The sequence below is a fragment of the Ovis canadensis genome, chromosome 3 (assembly GCF_042477335.2).
Source record: "Ovis canadensis isolate MfBH-ARS-UI-01 breed Bighorn chromosome 3, ARS-UI_OviCan_v2, whole genome shotgun sequence".
Lineage (NCBI taxonomy): Eukaryota > Metazoa > Chordata > Mammalia > Artiodactyla > Bovidae > Ovis > Ovis canadensis.
Window position 1 is genome coordinate 224,228,256 of NC_091247.1, and position 21,044 is coordinate 224,249,299.

A 21,044-nucleotide genomic window follows, 5' to 3' on the forward strand; every position below is an offset into this window, starting at 1 on the left:
TGTGTCTAACTCATTGTGACCCCATTGACCATAGCCCATCAGACTCCTCTGTCCATGGGATTTTTCAAGCAAGTATACTGGAGTGGGTTGCCATTCCCCACCCCCATCAGGGGATCTTCCCCACCCAGGGATCGAACCCTTGTCTCCTGCGTTTCCAGCATTACCCAATTATAGCAAACTATTCCATCAAGGGCTTCCTCTGTGAGGGTAGGTATCCTAAATGCTTTCAAGTACTAAAGCCCAAGGAAGGCGATGCCATTTTCCAAGTGGAGCTCTGTGTCTCAGGGAGGTTGTGAACTGCCTCAGGCCACAGCAGTGAGGGGCAGGACCTTGGTTTTCAGGGTTCTATATTCTTGGCGAACTTAGCTCCAGTGGCAGTGGCTGTGGGTGACATGCAGCCGCTAAGGCCCAGTGTAGGGAGGGATTGCTGGAGTCCCCACAGGGCGCCAGGCCCCCTGCCTGCCTCCCAGATAAGCTGGCCCGCTCCTTGCCCAAGGTGGCAGGACAGGTTGTAAGAACCAGCCTTTGCTTGGGCCAGGCTGCTCCCCCACACTGGGCTGGCTGCCAGAAGCCTCTGCCAGCCACTGTTCCCTGTCCACCAGCCAAGCTGTGGAGTAGTCCAGGACATTGTGTCCAGAGAGAGGGCCAAGTGGGCCCCTCGCCCCTGGCCGATGACCTCCTGCTCCACCCCTCTGGGCCTCAGGCCAGCCTTCCCTGTCCCCGGGCCTGGCACGCCTTGGCCCCTCCTGCCTCTCTGTGAGCCCTGCTGAGGAGGGGTGCCCGCTGCTCCAAACCATACCCTCTCCCCAGCAGATGACCCCAGTCCAGAGAGACAGGCTCCCTGGTGTGCCTTTCCCACCAGGCCAGCTGGGTTCCTGAGAAGCATGTTTCCCTGCCCCTGGCAGTTTTGCTCTGCCTGTCCCTGTCCCCAAATCCAGCCAGGCCCAGGTGAGAGGCCCCCTTGGGCAGAGAACCAAGACGGGAGAGGCCACGGCCTTGTCTCCCCGCCCCTCGCGGCCCAGGGCTAAGAAAGCTGAGCTGCAGAGACAGGCGGGGGTTTGGGCAAAGCCCCGCGGTGGCTGAGAGCTGAGTTCACGGAGAGTGGGGCAGGCAGGGGGCTGCCTTGAGGAGTAGGGGCACAGAGAGGGGAGGAACACCGAGGCTCCGTCCCCCACGGCTCCCTGCTGCCCCCTCTGCCAAGTTCTCGCCATGTGGTTTTGATACTCTGAGGTTATTTTCTCATTTATCAGGATTACTATCTATCTTGCCCACTGGAACATGAGCCCAGTGCGGGCAGGGACTATGACTTCTCTCACAGCTTTATCGAGGAATAATTGATAAACAGTGATGATGGTTTCATAGTATATAATATGTCAAACATGAAATTTTCAGTCACCCCCCCAAAATTTCTATGTTCCCCTCTTTAATCCCCCCTTCTGCCCCTTCCCCTCCTCCTCCTGTCCCCAAGCAACCACTTATCTGCTTTCTTTTGCAACCTGATTAGTTTACATTTTCTAGAATTTTCCATAAGCAGATTCAAACAGTATTTTTTTTTTTTGCTCTTTCACTCAGCATTAATATTTTGAGCTTCATTCATGTATCAGTACTTTTTTTTTTTTAATTGCTGAGTAGTTTTCCATAATGTGGATTACTAGGGTTTGTTCAGCCATTCACCTCCTGAAGGACATTTGGGTTGCTTACAGTTTCGGGCTAACCCATAAAGCTGCTATGAACATTTGTATACAAGTCTTTGTATGGACATTTATTTCCTTTTTTTCTTGGTGAATAGAATGGAATGGGGGGGATCATGTTGTAGATAAATGCTTAACTTTTAAAGAATCTTCTAAATTATTTTCCAAGGTGGTTGTGCCACTTTCCATTTCCACGAGCAGTGTATAATAGTTACTAATTCCTGGAACCTATGTCTCCTGGCATTGGCAGGCAGATTCTTAACCACTGGACCACCAGGGCAGTCGGAAACTGCCCTGATAACTGACTTGTAACATTGTATTAGTTTCAGGTGTGCAACATAATGATTTGATACTTGTATATACTGTGACATAGTATAGTTGAGTCTTGAAAGTTCCTCATGGATTCTCTATGAAAACTCTTGCAAAGACTTTGTTTCGCAAATGTCTTCTTCCAGTCTGTAGCTTATCTTTTTATTCTCTTAATAGTATCTAAGGGAAGTTTTTTATTTTGCTCAAGTCCAACTTATCAGACTTTTATGGATCATTCTTTTGGAGTCCTAAGAAATCTCTGTATAACTTAAGATCACAAAGATTTTCTCTTCTCTTTCCTTAAAATTTTTATTGCGTGGGGTCTTCGTTTTGGTGCTGTGGGCCGTAGGCTTTAGGGCCAGTGGGCTCAGTACTTGTGGTGCATGGGCTTAGCTGTCCTGCAGCATATGGATCTTAGTTCCCCGACCAGGGATGGAACCTGAGTCTCCTGCAGGAAGGCGGATTCTCAACCACTGGACAGCCAAGAAAGTTTCTCTTCTGTTTTCATTTAGACGTCTTATAATTTTAGTTTTGCTTTTCCACCCTCTGGATATCTCTGTCGCTTCGTGAAGGAGGTCATCTGCACTTACTGTGCCCACAGCCGTACTCCCTCGCATCTCTGCTTTCGAGTCTTGTTCCTTTTCCTGCCTCTCTACCCACTGCAGGGAGCCCCTCAGTGCTGAGTCTAGGTGCCATTGTACTTGGCTTGTGTGCTGCGCTGTGGCTACTCCCCCATGACCCTCTGTCAACCCTCTGAAGAGCCTTTAGGCTGGATAGGAGCCTCCTCTGGGGCACTTAGTCTTCCCTGGTGGCTCAGATGGTAAAGTGTCTGCTTGTAGTGTGGGAGACCTGGGTTTGATTCCTGGGTTGGGAAGTTCCCTTGGAGAAGGAAATGGCAACCCACTCTAGTACTCTTACCTGGAAAATTCCATGGATGGAGGAGTCTGGTGGGCTACAGTCCGTGGGATCGCAGAGTCGGACACTTTCACCTTCACTGGGGCACGTATGGCTCCCTGAGCATCCTTCTGCCTTGGAGTTGAGCCTGCAATGGAAGCGCAGAGTCTTAATCACTGGACCACCGGGGAAGTGCCTTCATTCCCCCAGTAGTTCCCCTGTCCTCCAGCAGGCCCATGACCAGAGCCCGGGCCAGGACCTGCCACCAAGAAAGGGCTCTGGGAAGGTTTGTTGATTGAAGGTGTGAGAGAACTCTTTTTCTCTGCTCCCAGCCTGAGCAGATGGGGCAACCTGGGGATGAATGACAGCACTCACACTGGAGATTAGACCCCAGCTCGCCATCTGGGCTGGGGGCCCATGATGTTGCCCTGAGAACTTCCTCAACCTCATCTTGTGCTGCTTGCCTGTCTCTTTTTAGTCACTAAGTCATGTCTGACTCTTTGCGACCCCATGGACTGTAGCCCACCAGGCTCCTCTGTCCATGGGATTTTCCAGGCGAGAATACCAGAGTGGGTTGCCATTGCTTTCTCCAGTCCCTTGTTTATGGCTGGTCTTTCCATTCCCTGGGCACACCATGCTTGTTCCTGCCTCACCCGTGGATGTGGCTGACTCTTCTGTTCTCTCTGCTAGCACTCTTGTAATTCAGGTCGCAGGTTGAAATCTCCCTCCTTGGGATGGTTTGCCTTCCCCCGACCAGCCAATCTCAAGGGATTACTTGGTCACTGGCTGCCATCCCCAGTTTTGATTGTCTTAGTGGAGCATCCTCACCATCTGATATAACCATCACTTTTTTTTTTTTCGTGGTTCATAGAAAATAGCTTCATGAAGACACCTGGGGGACTTCCCCGGTGGTCCAGAGGTTACAACTCCATGTTTCCAATGCAGAAAGTACGAGTTCCATCCCTGGTTGGGAAACTACCCGCATGCTGCATGCCTGGAACCGTGTCCAGGACTAATGGGGGCTCCGTATAGTATAGAATGGTAAACCTTGAATGTTGGGTGATTTCCTACTGCAGGTGAGGGCAGAGCCGGCCTCAGGAGCCAGATGTCCAGGTGGCTGGGCCAGGCATCTTCTCCTCCCTGGACTCACCCAGCCCTGCCACAGCCCAGCAGGATTCTGTGTGAGTCCTCATGCCTGTGGGGCTCTTAGCCCATCGCTTTTTGCTCCCCTCTCTGGGGAAGGAGCCACAGCCCATGGTCCAGGGCCCTTACCAGGGCTTGGGACCCAGTGGGGCAGGAAGAGGTGCTGGCCAAGGGTCCAGCCCCAGTGGCCTAGCTGGACAGGGGCCGAGACTCACTGCCTCTTGTACAAATGGGACAGAAGTCAAGGGGAGAGACAGATATTTGAGGTTACACAGAGTCGGCAGCTATGAGGACCCATTTCTTTCGCTGGCAGTTGAAATTCCCCAAATTAAAACCGAGCAAATCAGCAGGTTCCTGTTGCCCGGGCGGGTCCCAGCCTGCCCTTAGGCCCTGCCCACTCAGAACTTGGCCAGAGTGGCCAGATCCAGGGAAGGGAGGACGGAGCACAGGCATGTGGCCCTCCACCCCATGACTCACTGGGGGGCGGTGGCAGTGAGGGGCCCAGACAGCGGCATCCCCTTGGCCTCGGAACTGGCACTGATTCAGGCATGCGGTGGCGAATGGAGCTGGGTTCTCCAGCCACCATGACTCACCCCTCCCCACCCACCTGCTCTCCAGGGAGAAACTCCCAGGCAGTTTCGGGGCTCACATCCGGAGTGACCGGCATCCTTCCCAGGACACTGCCTTGCTGGGCGATAGCAGCTTCCCACCCCTGCGGAGGGCAGGCTGGGGGCCAGCCTAGCATCTGCCCTGAGAATGGAGTCTCTTTTTTCCACCCCAGCCTAGTCTTGCTGTCGGCAGGGTTGGGTTTCTGCTTGTGTGCTGAATCAAAGAAGCCTCCTGGACTTGTTGGCTGGTGGTGTTTGAGGATGGATGATTATGGCCTTGATGATGAAATGATACTTGTCATTCATTTACTCTGGGCCAGCAACCGTGCTCAGCATTTCCCACTCACTATTGTAGTTAATTTTCACAAGTAGGTGTAATTATTATCCCCATTTTAGAGGTGAGGGAACTGAGGCCCCTGAGTAGGTGGATTGGTTGCTTGCGGTCACCCAGCTTGGGAGTGGCAGGGTTGGGACTGGAAACCTCTTTTTTCTCAGGGAGCAGAGTCCAGACGCCTCCCTGCTGGGTGCCCTCTTGACACATTCCCTGGGGAGGGGCCATGGCCTTGCTCTGCCCCTTCCTGGCTCTTCTTCGCCTCCCGATCCTTGGGCTCCCAGGCCCCCTGTGCACACCTATCCTGTTACTGCTGTCCCCCTGCGCCCAGGGCAGTGGGTACTCACGGAGCGTTTGTGAATAAATGAGCCTTTTCCCCAAGGAATTCTGGGTCTACCCAAATGTTCTTTCTCCCCTGACGCCCAGGTCTCCCCCTGCCCCACTTCAGAGCCAGCCGTTGATGATTAAATGGACGCATGGACCCGTGAACCAGTCGCATCTGTGCCTGAGCTGCGGAGAATTTGGAGGTGTGCTCACATCTGGAGTCCCCGGTCAGCTCTCTCGTTGCAGCGCATGAGCTTCTCGTTGCAGTGGCTTCTCGTGTGAAGCACGCGCTCTAGGCTCCTGAGCTACAGCAGTTGCAGCCCAGGGGCTCAGCAGTTGCAGCTCCCGGCTCTCAAGCACAGGCTCAGTAGTTGTGGCACACGGGCTTAGTTGCTCCGTGGCGTGTGGGATCTTCCCGGATCCGGGACCAAACCGGTGTCTCCTGCACTGGCAAGTGGATTCTTCACCACTGAGCCACCAGAAGCTCTGGTGTTTGTTCTTTCAGCTGGAGGGGCTGGCTGGGGAGGCGATCTTGGCACCTGAACTGGGCCTCCAGGTGCCTCCCCCAGGCCTGTCAGCTCCCTGGCACGTGCCCAGGAAGTGGGACTGAGTAGCTGGGGGCCCCAGCTCTAGCAGAGTCTGTGCTAGGTGTTTTATTTATATTAACATAAATAGGGGTGAACATGTGAGGGGCTCTGGGGTCCACAGGCAATGGGCTGCCTGAGCCCAGGGACACGGAGACAGGCTGGGCTTCTCCCTGCCAGGGCCCGGGAAAAGGAGACCTCTGCCAGGCCTGGCACCCTGGACTGGGGCCTCACTCCTCAACAGGCTCTGTTGGGGGAAGTGGCCCATGGAGGGGCTGGACATCAAGGGCTCCTGGGACCTTGTGCAGATGTGGTGCCTGGCTTGAGAGCTTCTGGGTCCAGTCCACACACTTGGGTGGGCAGGGATTGGTGGTGTCCTGTTTGTGGGGAGCGGTTAGGGGCCTGAGGAAACCCCCATCCTGCTGATGCCCCGGAAGAGCTGCTTGTCCCTGCCCCAGCCTAGATGGAGGGGGCAAGATCAGACCTCCCATGCCCACCCCGTGTCACTCTTCCATGACACTTACCATAGTTTTATAAAAAGGCCACACATGGGTCAAAAAATCGACTTCCCCATTTATCAGTTTTATGAATTAGCAGATAGTCTAACATGGAGGCCATTTCTCAGTTGTACTGTGGAGATCATACCTGTTATCATCAGGTTGTTGTGAGGGTGAAACAAAATTCAACAAACACAGCCGCCCTCTTCATTCCATGGGCCTTGCGGGGCTGGTGTGCATCCTGGCTGGGGAGGAGGTGCCAGGTCCCACGGTAGAGGAGATGGTGGAGGGTAGAGGAGATGGTGGAGGGTAGAGGAGATGGTGGAGGGTAGAGGAGATGGTGGAGGGTAGAGGAGATGGTGGAGGGTAGAGGAGATGGTGGAGGGTAGAGGAGATGGTGGAGGGTAGAGGAGATGGCTGAGTTCCTAAGAAAATCAGCAGATGGCAAGGCAGGGGGCCGGCTCCTCCCCAGGCCCAAGCTCAGGTAGGCCGCTTCACCCGTGAAGCACCTCGGGAATCGTCCAGCCAAGAAGCACCAGGTTTTTGGACGGAACCTGACCTAGGTAGGCGCTTCTCCTCCTCGCCCCCTAAGGGTCTAGCAGCCTGAGCTGGAGAGCAGGCTGGAGGCTGAGCCCTCCCTGGGCTGCTGTTCCACAAGCAGGTGTGTCCTGTTCTCACCACTATAGGCAGAGGAAGCGGGGCAGTTCCGCACTTCATGGAACCGGTTTCCAGCGTGGGAGTGGGCACCCCAAAGTGTCCTGTGCTGATGGGCTAGGTGATAAAAAGAGGCCCGCAACACCGTGACCCTCCAGGGGCTCACGTGAGGATGGCCAATCATTTCTCGAAGCTGACAGTGGTCACTTCCAACTCTCCCTCTCCCAAAAGGGGCCCCGGAAACAAAACAAGCAGGGAGCCAGCAGGTTATTATATATCATGCTTTTAATACAAACTTAAAAAAATCTGGAACAATATAAACTGTACAGATTTGATCAATCTTGTTTTGTTTTTAAACTAAATCTCTAAACACACCAATGTTCCATTCCAAAATATTGCACAACATTCTGAATACAAAATGCTTGATTGTATTCCTCCTTCACTAAAGAAAACAAGTTCATTACCCTGCTCCCCCAAGCTCCTCTGCGTGTTGCCTCAATGCCCCCCTTCCCATCCCTAGGGGTCACACTAGAGAATCTACAGCTCACTGCATTGAGAAAAAGACATCATTCTGGACTAAAAAGTTTACATTCTTTACAAGACAATCCACCTTTTGATTTGTTCCTGGGAAAGAGGGGTAGACAGAGAGAGGATGGGGAAAGGGGAGAAATAGGTTTTATTCTCCTCTTTTTTTATTTTAAAGTTTGTTTTTCCTGAAAAAATATCTTTCTCTCCTCTTTTTAAGAAAAAATCTTGAAAAGAAAAAAATTACGTTTTTTACGTTAGAAATATACATATATTATATATACCTCTTACATTTTACAAATGTAGCAAATTATTCAATACAAACGGACACCAAAAAATGTAAAAAATAAAAAAAAAAAGTCTTCCTACGAAACCAGGTAAATTAGTGCAGATTTCGGTTTTGTTTTCTTAAAAAAAATAAAATTGAAGCAAAAATGCCTAGATTTGAGACAGACACACTGAAGTGGGCCCAAGAGCCCAGCCGAGGAGTCATGCCCCTGAACACACATTTTTTCTTCTTATTTCAAAAGACACTAAGGGGTTGGTCTCCCCCTCCCCGTATGTGGTGAGAAACGAGCCGACCGGGTGTGGCGGGTGCCTGTGTGCGTGAGTGTGGGGGGAAGGGCTGGGAGGGGGCATAAGGCAGCATCCAACCTTTCCCAGAGAACAGCCTGGGCCTGTCACCTGTGCAGGAGCTGAGGGCTAGGGAGAGGGTGGCCCAGATTGGGCTGGCCCCTGAGAAGTCTAGGGGGACAGATGGTGCTGGGCTGAGGAGCCAGGGCATTGCCCTGCTCAGGGAGGTAGAGCTGGTGCCCACTGCAGGGAGAGGAGGCTGGCAGTGTCTGTCTGGGTGGGACCCACTGCTGCAGCAGTTGCCCATTTGGGGTCACTGGGGTGTGCCAAGGGCTTTGGGACTTTCTGGGGATGGGGCCCCTGGTGCCCACACCCACCTGCCAAAGCGTCATGGTGTGGAAGGCTAGCCCGTTGGGGTCAGGTCAAAAAAAACAACTTCTCTCCAGCAGAGGTGGGGGTGGGGTGGGGGCCACGCGCCTGTCCAGCCCATCACATCCTCAGAGCATCAGGGCCCAGGGGGACTGGGTCGGGCAGTGAGGGGAGGGCAGGAGGTTCCCCAGCAGGCAGAGGAAGAAATGTCCTAAAACAACAACAGCCCAAAGATCAGTCTCAATCCAAGGCTTAGGACTGCCCACCGCAGTGCTGACCCCGAACTCCCATCCCCTCCACCCCAGGTCCTCAGGGGAGCAGTTCCTACCTACCCTGCACTGAGGTCACACAATAGGAGGGTTCGAGTCCAGGGACGACTTCTCTTAGGTATCAGAGACTGGATGTCTCCTTAGCCCCTCACTGCTGACCTTTTCTTTTTTTTTTGGTCAAAAACAATAGAAAGTGCAGATCCCTCTGCAGCTGGGAAACCAGTGGTTTCTGCACTGCTTTGCCCTGGGGGTGTCAGGCTCAGCCAGACTCACCCTCTACGAACCACGGAAGGACCGACAGCACCCCCTCAGCCCTTTCCCCAACCTCACACATAAATAAGCACTTGCTGCAACCCAGAGTCACACCTAGAGACCAAGTTTCACATGGCTTGGAATCCCATACAACAGGACAGCAAACCACGCACGCATACCACCGACACTCACCCCACCTCCCTGCCCACCAGCCCAGGAAAGAGGGGGCTGTAGGAGAGGCCGCCTGTGCCAATGGCTGGGGCTCCAGGGCCTCGGTGACTGTCTGGGCCAGGTGGGAATGGTGGCATGGGGCCACAGGGCAGAGATGAAAGGGACACCAGACAGACTGCTAACCTCCCTGGAGTCACAGACATCAGCTCAAGGGGGGAGGGTGTCAGGCGGCCAGCTGGCAGCTCCCTAAGGCCCAGGCCGGAGAGGGGGCGGGGGCTGGAGTCAGACCTATTTGGGTGGTAGGGCCCGAGAAGGTCTGATGAGGTTGGATGGCTTTGAGTCAGAGGACAGCCGGGTGATGGAGGCAGTGACACGGGGCAGTCTCTCCCTGTTCTGAGGAGGGCTGGGCTCCAGCTGCAGTTCTTCCTTCCCTGTGAGCTTGGACAAACCAGCTTTAAACCAGGCGTGTGAAGGAGGGAGGGTGGGAGGGAGCAGGGAGCAGCAATTCACATCTGGACCATTCTTAGCACAGGAAGCCACTAATTAAAGATGTTATATAGAAAACTACATGTAAAAAAGAAAAAAAAAAAAGAAATATAAAACCCAAACCAACCAAATAAATCAAGAGGCAGGCAGGAAAACAGCAGGGGGGGCCGAGTTAAACCCAATTCGCTGCTTCGGAAGCCCCCTCCCACTCCATGCCTGGGCTGGATCTTGTTTCTAGAAGTTAGAGTGAGAAGATTGGAAATCTTGTTGTGTTATCTTGCTTTTCCTCTCCTTTTTTGGCCTTTCCTTTCCTTTCTCTTTCCTGTGGTCTTGGGTGCTCCTGGCCCCGTGGGCAGGTAGGCGGTCAGTTGGCCAGCACGACGGGCTGGAATGGCTGGCTGGGATACTGCATGGTGTTCAGGTTGTAGCTGAGGCCTTCCACGAAGGGTGTCTTCTCCAGAAAGAGGCTGTTGGCACCACCACCAAACACCTGGGCCACGTCGAAGCTGCTGCTGTTGCAGGTGCCAGCACCGCTGCCCCCAAAGGAGGCCGGGGAGCCACTGCCTGGGCCATCGGCCCCATCAAAGAAGAGGCTGGGCGAGCCACCGCCGTTGTACACGAACTCCTTGGCGTTGGGTGAGAGCTGGGACTGAGGGGCTGGGTTGGCGGTGATGAAGTTCAGTGAATGCAGGGACAGAGAGAGGCTCTTCTGCTTCAGCAGGTTGCTGGTGGGAGAGCGGGCCAGGCGAGGCTGCTGCTGTGGGGGCTGTGGGCCGCCTGCACCCCCGCTGGCCACCCCACCCCCACCTGTGGCCCCACCCCCCTTCTTCATCTTGGTGGAACCAAACTTGGTGGCTGCAAAGGAGGCGGTGGTAAAAGTGATGGGCTGGGCCGAGCGGGGGATGAAGGTCGGGCTGGGTGACTGGCCAAAGGACGGGGATGGGGAGTTGGACAGGGAGCTGTCCTGGCTGCCGATGGGCACGAAGACCTGGGCGTCGGGGTTGAAGCTGCTCTTGATCTCCTTGTCCAGCTCGGGGGCAACACAGCCCTCGCTGTCATCCACGTACAGCACTTTCACAGCCCCCTTCTCACCAATCTGGTAGGACACCTCGAAAGGGTCAATCCAGACACTCAGCTCCTCGGGCACATTGGCCCGCACGTCCTCCACCGCCAGGCCACTCCGCTTGGCGGCCAGCTCCACCACGGGGTCCACTATCTCCCCGATGTGGACACAGCGGAAGCCAGAGCCCTTCAGCGGCTTGTCGGGGTACCAGTGGCCTTCATATTTCTTTTTCAAGAGTCGCTCAAGCTCCTCGCCAAACAGGTCTGCCCGGCGCCGGGGCAGCTTGTTGTACAGGTAGGAGATGATGAAATTCAGGGCTACTTTGATCTCCAGCTGCATGGTCCTCTCCTAGGCAGAGAATCAGCGCAGGTGCGTGCACAAGTCGAGGCGAGAGGTAGGAAACGTACGGTGAGCAGCCCTGGGCTCCAGACAACTCTGAGAAATGAAAAAGAAAGGCTTCATGAGTGGACATGCAGAAAGCCGGGGGGTGGGGGGTGGATGACACCGAAAAGGCAGAAACCCGTAGGCCCAGGGTCCCATTTCTGCCCCACTAGTGGCAGGCTCGTATGTGAGGCTGTGGGTAGGCCACTTTCTTCTCAGCCTTCCTTTCATCAGTGACATGATATTTCAGGAGGCACTTGATAAATATTTTAAGTAATTCTAAAGAAATAGGGGTGCTGTGGTTTCCACTATTTTGAGAATTCAGGTCACTGTGAGTGACACCAAAAAAAAAAAAAACCACCAAAAAACTGAGCTCCTAAATCAGAAGGAGAGGGGATGGTTCTTACTAACTGGTTCCCGCAATGTCGCAGGGAAGTTGTACTCCCAAACTGTCACAGGTTAAGACAGGAGTTTAGACTCTTCATTTCTCCCCCTTAAATGAAAAGTGATACGGGTCCCTGAACAGGAAGTAGCACCACCAGCATTTCATGGGAGGCTGATATCCAGTCATACCCCATTTGCTACCCTGGGCTCCCTGGGTGTGTATGTGCTCTGGTTCACTCGGCATTTGCAGAACTATTTTTTTTTTTTTTGGCAGAACATGTAACCAAGGTGTGCATTTCCATCCAGATAAATCTCCAAGAACAGAGACTGGAGCACAATTCCCCCCCAAAAAGCCAAGACCTATCACAGTCAGACACACAGACCAACAAGGGAACTGCTGACTAGGGGCTGCCCCACAGAAGCAGAGGAAAGGAGAGGGGAGCAAGCCTTTTAGGCAAACAAAGCCTCAGGAGCAGTACTGGTGTGGCCTCAGGGAAATCTCTGCAGTTTCTGGCTGTGATGGGTGGGGGGGGCAGAGAGAAGAAATTTTCCATCACCCTACAGCCTCCAGCTGGGGACCCATCATCACTCAGACTCCCAGGGACTGCCTGACCACCTGTCCTTGGCACTGGACCAGATTTATCAAGTGTTTGGAGATCCCTGGAGAGGAGGCAGCCCAACAGAAACACTCAGCTTGTTATTTTGGGATTCTCTCACAGCCAGATCCACAGAGGTCAGAAAGGTTTATTCCTGGGGTCTGGGCCAGCCTCATTTCTCAGGAAGACGACCTGTGAGGTCCTGAGAGCAGTGATCCTAATCGGCTCGCTTTCTCCACAAGGGTAGACCCAGGCCCCTACCGTGGGAGACCTGAACCGAAAAGGGCCATCTTTGAGGCCGACAGAGTCAGAACATGTGACCCGCCAGACCCCTGGGTGAGACTGTGCTGCTGAGCTCAGCCCAGAAGCAAGACTCATTCACCACCCAGGACAGACATCTTCTGTCCCTGGAGCTGGATTTTTGACTAAAATCCCTTTAGGGTCCAGCACAGAGTATCCAGGTGCTCACTCTAGGCGTGAGGATCTCAAGCTTTCTGAACACTTGCCCCAGCTCACTACACTGCAATTGTAGGGTCTGGGCCCATGGTTCCCTGGGGGCACTTTAAGGAATGAACTCTCAGGCAAAGCTCTCTGAGGTGAGTATCAGAGAAAACGCACTGGGTCAGTATGGAGTATCTGATGACACTGGGCAAGTCTAGTGCCACCCTCATCTCAGGTCTGAGAGGTCACGGGCAGCATCAAAATAAATGTTACGAGCGTGGCCTCTCCAGAGCCCTCCACAGGGAGGCTCAGGGCTCAGGAGACCTTTTTCTTCTCCTCTGTTCCGGCCTCCAATACAGACTCTCCATATGTCTTCAAATGCCTATTCATGGTCACCAAAGGTTAATTCCAGTGTCCCTCTAGGTTTAAAGAAAAGAATGGTAAAGATAAGCAGCCTTCTGTTTATGAGGACTGACTTCACCACCAGATGCAAAGCTAGCCACTGGGACTATGCCCCCCACTCCCCCAAGAATGGAGGTCTGTAAGGGCCACAGTGACCCACTAGGAGAGTCCAACACACAGGAAACTAAAGAGCTGTGCAGAAAGTTGGCACTGATTCCCACGAACGGGCCTGGATTTAAGGAGACCTTGAACATGACATATGACACTTCTCCCAAGGCACCATATGGCCTCTTGGTATGCCATGGTCCAAAGGGGCTCCTGTGCCCATCTATGCCTTCTCAAACTCTACTGCCTAACTGCCTTCCAAGTCACCTCCTCTGAACAGTTCAGTATCAAAATGGGAGCGTTTTAAATGCAGGCCAAAGTCATTGGGAAATAAGCCTCCCACCTCAAAATACAATAGAATCACTGTCATCAGCCCTGCCTAGCTAGCCATTTTCTGCAGCATAAGCAACTAACGCTGCACACCAATTTATACCTCTGTGATGCTGCTGCACAAATAAGGAAGTATATAATGCCACCTTCACTTCTTTAATTGGAGAACAGGCCAGGCCAGATGGCTGTGGGGTGGAACCTTAGAAAAATGCCGGACAACCAGAATAAGCTTTTCTGCTTTATCAGCTCAGGCTCTAATTTTGACTTCAAGAAGCTTATGGAACAGAGGATTAAAGCACTACTGCTGTCTTTAACTAAAGACAGGAGTGACCGCTCAGATCAGTTTGTTCATTTTTTCAAGGCTATTGTACAAATTCTAACGCTTATCTACTAAATATTCATACAATGTGGTAAAATTAGAAAGCTTAAAAATAAGGACCTTTCAATAAAAGGAACAAGTAGATTTAAGGTAAACCACAGGAGAGGACTCAAAGACTTTCTACAACTCTGACTCGGGTGCAAAAGGCAAGAAAAGTGACAAAAAGGAAAAAAAAGACTAAGTGCTTAACAATAGCAAAATTGACCTTTTGTCATTAAAAAACAGTTGAAATAGGAGATAAAAATTCTGTCTGCTTTTACTTTTTTAATATTTATTTTTATTCATTTGGCAGCATCAGGTCTTAGTCCTGTCATGTGGCATCTAGTTCCCTGGCCAGGGATCAAACCTATGCCTCCGGTATCGGGCGTGCAGAGTCCTAGCCACTAGACTACCAGGGAACTCCCTGTCAGATTTTATTTAGGATTTCATGCTCTTTCACTTGCTTTACTTCCAGCAATAAAGTTAATCCTGGATTCAGATCCCTGTGTTGGCTTGTGTTTTAAAAGAGTAAGTGCTCAAGAGAATGTCAAAAAGCGGGGGAAGAAAGAAGCTGAAAGGTGGCTGCAAGTCAACGATATGGTAATGGAGACGCCAGAGAAGTGACAAAAACGTGAAGGACAGTTTTCAGAAGAAAAAGTTATCTTTTAAAGGCGAAAAAGAGGGACGGTGAGGGAACCCACTGGGCCCCTAAACTCTGAGTACGTGTAAATTCAGACACCACAAGCCGTAACATCCAAATCCTCCTACTGGATTCAAGTGAGTGTTGAAGGAGACTCAGCGATCTGTTTTGACAAGGCCAGTCGATGTCATTAACCGGGTGCTGGGCAGTGGGGGCCTGGCTCTCGCGGGACAGGGGGTGGCCCTACCCCACTGGTCTGGAAGGCGGTGGCCCAGACGGCGGGTGTGGTTGAAAAGCTTCCAGGACTTGCGGCGACCGACCGCAATACCCCGCCCAGTGTCTCACACTATGTCCCTCAAACATGGACCATGCAAGCCCAAGCTGGCATGCAAGGCTCCTTCCAACTAAGAGGGTTCGTCCTATGCAGACCAGGTTTCTCTGAATCCAGGAAGACCTGACGCCCCAACGTAAGACGGGCGGGCTCTTCATTCTGGGAATTGTAGTCTTTAGAAACCTCACGCTCAGGTTGGAGCAAATGACCTACTTTTTCTGCACACTACATTTCCCTGCGTACTTTGCGAAGACTCAGACAGGGAACTACGCATGCCCGACGGAGGGTGGGAGAATCCAGGAAAAGTTTCCGCTGCACATGCGCGCTGTGGCAGGCTGGCGCCCCCCCACCCCTTCCCCGCCCACGGCCTAATACATTTTATATAAATTCTATCCTTAAAGCCTACTCTTCATATTGTATCACCCCACCATATCCAAGTCTCGGCTTCTCAAGAAACTAAACTTTTCCTCCTTCTGTCTCTTCACTGCCTCGCATGACTGCTGAATTAAGGATCAGCTTCTAATGAGTTTTTTGTTGTTTTTTTTTTCTGGGTGAAGGTGGTAGGCTGGGATAGATAGGGTCACATTCCTACTCCGCCTCAAACCCCCGCCACTTTAATCAGTATTCTTTGGGCTCGGTGGCTTCCTTTTGGAGTTGCTATAGAGCTGGTGGGTTCGAAGAGAAAAGAGCCTTTTCCCCTTAATGCTCAGCGGGCTTCGCTGCAGCACCCTCACAGCCAGGAACGGACAGGCAGAAATTCAACCAGTTCTCCCGTCCTCTCGGCCAAATAAATTCCCAGTTTTGAGCTTCGGGGAGGCGCTGGGCCGACAATCAAAAGGCCCGACGCCAGCAGGGCCCAAGCCTCACTCCTCTCCTAATCCAAGTCCGAGTAACCGGAGCCGGCTAGGTAATGGGAAAGAGTTCCCGGGCAGGGAAGGAAAAACGGTACATCTGACACCTGAACAACATCTTTTAATACTTAAAATTGTTGATGAGTCTCCTCCCACTGAAAGACCTGCGCTATGGACCAGACTTACCGGATCCTAGGCAAAGCTCCCCTACAGGGTGTTAAACCTCCCTAATCCTTCCTCCCACACAAGCTTCTTTCCCCTCTCTGCTTAAGAGGGGGATGGGGGCAGGCATCCAAGAAAGCAACAGGGGTGTTTTTCTGCTGTTAAATCAAAGATGAGGGACCCTTTCCCAGGGTAGGGTGGGTAGGAAGGCAGGGGAAAAAAAGGTTAAGATACTGAGCAGACATCCGGGAACCCCCTCGGCTAGCCGCTAGATTGTCGCCTGATGTGTGGCGTTCTGGCTCTTCTAGGGGGTGAGAAAGGGCTGCCAGCTGTCGCTCGTCTCTCTGCTCCCTCCTCCCCCTCCGTTTCTGGTCAAGGGCACAGTCCATCCTCTGGACAGGAGCTTAGGAGTAGGGCTCTTCCTCTGAGGCACCTCACCAGGTCAACCAGTATCCACTGATACTGCTGGAAGGGTACTTTTTTTCCGCCCAGTTTTCCCTTGAAACACTGACGAGGATAAAGAGCTCAAGCCAAAATGGTGAATTCTGGCTTGGAGACCAGAGGACAGTCATCATTGACCGGTCCAAAAGGGGGTGTGTGTGGGGGTTGTCCATTCTCCATCCCTTAGGCTCCACAGGGCTCAAAATAAACCCTATTAATTATTACCACCCCCCCCCCTCTTCCCCGCACACCGGCAAAGGAGGAGCAAAGCTAGAAGGCCTGGATCCTCTTCCTTCCTCTTGATTTATTTAATGGTGTTGAGAGTTGTTTTGGGTGGGGGGCGGGGAGACAAGGAAAATCTAGCGACTCTCTAGGATATTAAGAACGGAGGGAGGAAACGCACCCCACCCAGGAGGTGGTCACAGTTGAAACTGGGAGAGACAGACTGTGGGATACCCCAGGATAAGAGCGAAAGCGAGGGAAAGAGGAGCACGGGCAAAACGTGGGCTCCAGTGGGAAGGTGGAAAGGGGGGAAAAAATGCTGGCCAGGTGTAAGGGGGTGCGACAGCAACGTGGAGCGTCCAACAGAGCGAAGAGCCGGAGTGGAGAGAGCGTGGGGGAAAGCATCTCCTGCCTGTTTGGGTCCTTGGGGGGGTGCACCCCACCCCCCTCCGCCCGCACGGCCCCCATTCACTCACTCGGGTCTCCGCCGCGGCGGGGCTGCGTGCCGGCCGCGGGGCGGCTTCTCCCTCCACGGTGTCTCCTGCGAGCCGAGCGGAGGTCGTTCTCCTTTTCCTGGGCACCGCCGGGCCCGGGGCCGATGTGTCCTTTGCTTCGTGGAGGGTTGGGGGGAACGAGTGAGAGGGGCTTATGGGCTATGACTCTCAGTAATTCTTTCCGCTTTTTTGGAGGTCGGGCTCAGCAGCAGGGCGGCGCGCGGAGTGGGCGGGGGGGGGGGGGTGGTTGGTGGTGGTGGTGGTGGACGCAGGGCTGGCGGGCCAGCCGGCGGCGGCGGCGGCGACGGCGCGGGGATGGGAGGACCAGGAGGGTGGCTCGTGTCGCGGAGCGGAGGACGGTCCGGGCTGTGGCCGGAGGACGGTCTTGCCCTTCTGGCTGCGCGTCGCCCGAGCCGCTCGCTTCTCGCCGCAAGACGACGACTCGCACCTTCCCGCTCCCCGGCCCGAAGTGAGCAAAGTCAATGAAAAGTTTCACCCTTAGCAACCCTGCGCACGGATCCGGCTTCCCCACCCCTGCGTGATGCGTCCCTCCGCCCTGCAGGGGCGTGGCCCGGCGCCCGGCCGGGACTACTTCCAGGCCGGCTGGCGGCTTTAACCCCTCCGGGCGCGCGGCCAGGTGCTCGGCGTGGAACCCGGCGGTGGCCGGGCCCTCGCCCTTGTCCTACCCTCTGGTGGCTGGCCGGCCCGCCTCATCACTCAGCTCCCTCCTCGCTCAGATGTCTGCGAGGCTGCTTCTGGCCGGCCTGTGTCACGTGGGCCGTCTCCCCTCCCCATCACGACTCTGCATCGTAGTTTATTTTTTTTCTTCGTGCAACACCCCCCCCCCCCCCCCCCCCGCCGCACAAAACCACTCAAATCGTGCTTATCGTGTAAAAGTGTTTCCCGAGGTTAGACAGCAAGTTCGAGAGGGCAGGGGTGTCTGGCCTGGGACTGCGCGTGTGCTCACTTGGTGTGTTGGCTGAATGGGTGTGTCGCGGGAAAAGGGAGACTTTTCCCCCCTGTGTCTTTCGGCCCTGCACCTGCACGGTTCGGTTTTGCTCGGCCGAACCGTCCCCGCGGCCACCTCAGCGAGTCCTTCCGGCTCTGGGCCTCTTTGACTGACATTCCCCGTGGCGCTCGCACCGCCCCAGTTACGGGTCTCTTCGCGGGTCGGGGAGCTGAGGGGACGACTTGAGCTCTGGAAAGGTTTCGGACCTTTTTATCAAACTCGGCTCTTGGTCCGAGTCTTCCGAGCCCCTCATGCCTCGTCAGGAGGACCCTTAATGTCGAGGGGAAAACCTGGGCTCAGGCAGCGCGGGTGTAAGAAAGGGGTGACCAGAGGCCGGCCGGCCAGGAAAAGGAGCCGAGCGACACATGAACATGCCCCCTTGCCGCCTCTGACGCCCGTTAACCTCGCGTCTGGGGCAGCGCCAGCCCCAGCCCCGCGCAGGCGCGCGAGCGCGTCCCCTGCCCGCTCGGGGCAGGGCTCGGCCCCTCCGCGGACGCCCCCGTAAGGTTCTCCCCAGTCGGCGACCACCCGCCCCCCCGAGCCACATTTCTTCTAGTAACAGCCCCCGCTGGCGGGGGTGGCGCCTGCTAGGGCCAGAGGCACGGGGCTCGCGCGCCCGACAGTCAGTCGGCGTGCGGACCTCGGGCGGCGGACTCAGGTTCGCCAAACCCGGGGACCCACACACGCCAGACCTGAGCGCTCGGCTCCCCTGACCCGGCTATTGGCCACTCGGCTTTGTGACTGTGCGAGGTACCGCACAGTGGGGAGGATGTGTGTGTGTAGGGAGGCCTGAGTCTCCAGGGAGGTCACAGGCAGACGGGACTGCCCTTGGTGAAGCCCGGGGCCGCTGGGAGGTTGTACCTGAAGTCTTCCTATCCCTTCTTTAATCGCCCATTCCCCAATTCCCTCCCTACCCCCGACCTTAATTCTCATTCCAGACGGTTCCAGCCCAACGGCAGCCGCCAAACCCACGTGGGGTGGCGAGATCCGAAAGTTTCCAGCTAGGAACGGTTTGCAGTTTTTCCTTGATCACTATTTTTGGCAAGGGCAGAGAGCAACGCTAACGAGCGGCTTTAAATGCTCTTCGCTGTAGAGAAACGCTCGACTGGAGGGCAAACTCCAAGGGGACCGAAAGCGGGAGGAAGCCTGAGCCGTAGAACCCCCCATCCCCCACACTCAGAGCGGCTCAGCCCCTGGGGCTCCTCCAGGGACTACTTGCTTGTGCGTCAGCGAGTGCCAGAACGTCACATACACGCCCCTCCGCCTAGCCTACTCCACCCCTCCCCTTCTTATTCCTCCTCCACCTCCTTCCCCACCCTTCCTCTCCCCTGCACCCCCGCCCCCGTCCCGCCTCCCTCTCTTGTCCCCTCCCCTCGCGAGTTCCAACCGGGCAGTGAGAGTTGGCCGACTCAGGGTTCCGGAGCCCTGGAGAGCTAAAAATATACCCGATACGTTAGCAACAGTCTTTCCATTGGTGGGGAACAGGGAGCGGCAGCCCCTGATTGGGTATTCGAACCAACCTCTAGGACAGGGAAGTGGGGCCGAAGAGCCTAGGAGCCCAGCCCTTGGGGCCGGGGGTGGGGGCGGAGAGTGCGGTTGCGTATAGGGGCATTGCAAGGGATGCTGGTATTTGTAGTCATTTATTGGAGGTCGCTGTGAAAATTAGTGGGTTTGAATCCCAGTTCTGCCACCAGCCGTTTTATCTTGATTTAATGGCAGTAAATCTCTTTACATCAAAACGTTTTCTCATCCTTAAAATGGAGATCGTGTGGGGATTAAATCTTATACTGTATGTAAAGCCTGTCTCAAATAGTTGTTTCTTAAAGGTCACAGTCCTGGCCAAATTGTATCCTACATGTGCTGTGCTCAGTTCGGTGTGTATTCTGCAATAGGAAACCATACACGACAGAGAAAGGGGAGAGTGAGCTGAAACGAATTCTCCTAGGGTATCACAAGAAGGAGGGACGGAGTCCATGTAAGCAGATAAAGGGTACACATTTCCTACCACTCAGTGCATGTTGAAGGAGTGAATCCCTGGAACGAAGGTGTTGAATTTCTGCGCGTTCCAGCATTTATTCCAATCTCTCCTGCAATGCTGAAAACACACCAGCCTGGACCAATATCACTGAAACAAAACTGAGAAACTCAGCATCCCTGGCAAGTGGGAGCGCTGGATAAAGGGTTAGCATATAAACAGGAAAAAAAAAAAAGGAAAAAAGGTAATCATCATTTTTTACTGCTGAAGTCTCCATTTATCATGTGGTAAGGTGGATGTTTTTTGCTTTCCTCAACGTGTGATTTCCTCTTGTCAGGGCTTAATTGTGTGCTGAGTTCCTACTCAAGCATTCCAGAGTCCCCTCCTATTTTGAATAATCACAGGTTGTAAGACATACACTTTGTTTTCAAGATGGTGAGCTTCAGGAGTAAGCATGTGCTCAGAGGGTGGAGGCAGCTCCCCTGTCTGAGAGTAAGCAAGTTATGCCAGATGTTTTGTTGTGACAAGTCAGGCTGGTCATAATTAGCCCCAATTAATTCTCAGGGGTGAGTCACTCACACACACATGTCCGGGTGAGAAATTTTGTAGTTTCTTAAAGTTATCTAAGAAAATAGAAAATTTGATTCTTCAGATCCACTGCTCCAACTGGGCAGGAACAAAGACAGCCACAACAGAAATTAACTTTGGAGAAGAGTGATTGGATGGATGCTGAGGGCAAATGATATGCTGTTTATTGACCTCATTTACCTCTAGTAAAGGAGGTAAGTGAACAGACCTGTTTCTGGCTAAGATACTAAAACTAGAGTGTCCAAAGGGAAGTATCACTTTAGCCTTGGTGATGGCAGACAGGCCATTTGGGGATATAGTTGATAAGGAACTAAGTAACTGGCAAAAGATGGAAACTGGAATTTTTTTTTTTTTTAAGGCAGGAAAGTTCCAAAGCAAAGAATCTTTGACCTTTATGTCCTTGGTTCAAGCTCTAAAGAACTACAGGTCAAAATGTAGTGATATACAATCTCTTTTAGTTGAGTTTGATTCCCTGGGAAGTTAGTTTTCTTAATTTAGAAGCTACTAATTGCAGGCCAAGGTCCACATCTGGTGGCTCTATTGCCTTGGCATATACTGACACATTAAAAAAAAATTTATTTTTCTTGGCTG

At 53.5% G+C, this 21,044-nt stretch overlaps 1 protein-coding gene across 1 annotated transcript; it reads right to left on the minus strand.

The window, feature by feature from the left end:
- Window positions 1-7,302: 7,302 nt before the first annotated feature.
- Window positions 7,303-19,109, minus strand: TOB2 (transducer of ERBB2, 2). The gene is made up of 2 exons (XM_069581672.1): window positions 16,864-19,109; window positions 7,303-11,178 (listed from the first exon to the last, which is right to left on the minus strand). The coding sequence occupies exon 2, from the start codon at window positions 11,080-11,082 to the stop codon at window positions 10,045-10,047; it is 1,038 nt and encodes a 345-aa protein (XP_069437773.1). The 5' UTR covers window positions 11,083-11,178; window positions 16,864-19,109; the 3' UTR covers window positions 7,303-10,044.
- Window positions 19,110-21,044: the final 1,935 nt, after the last annotated feature.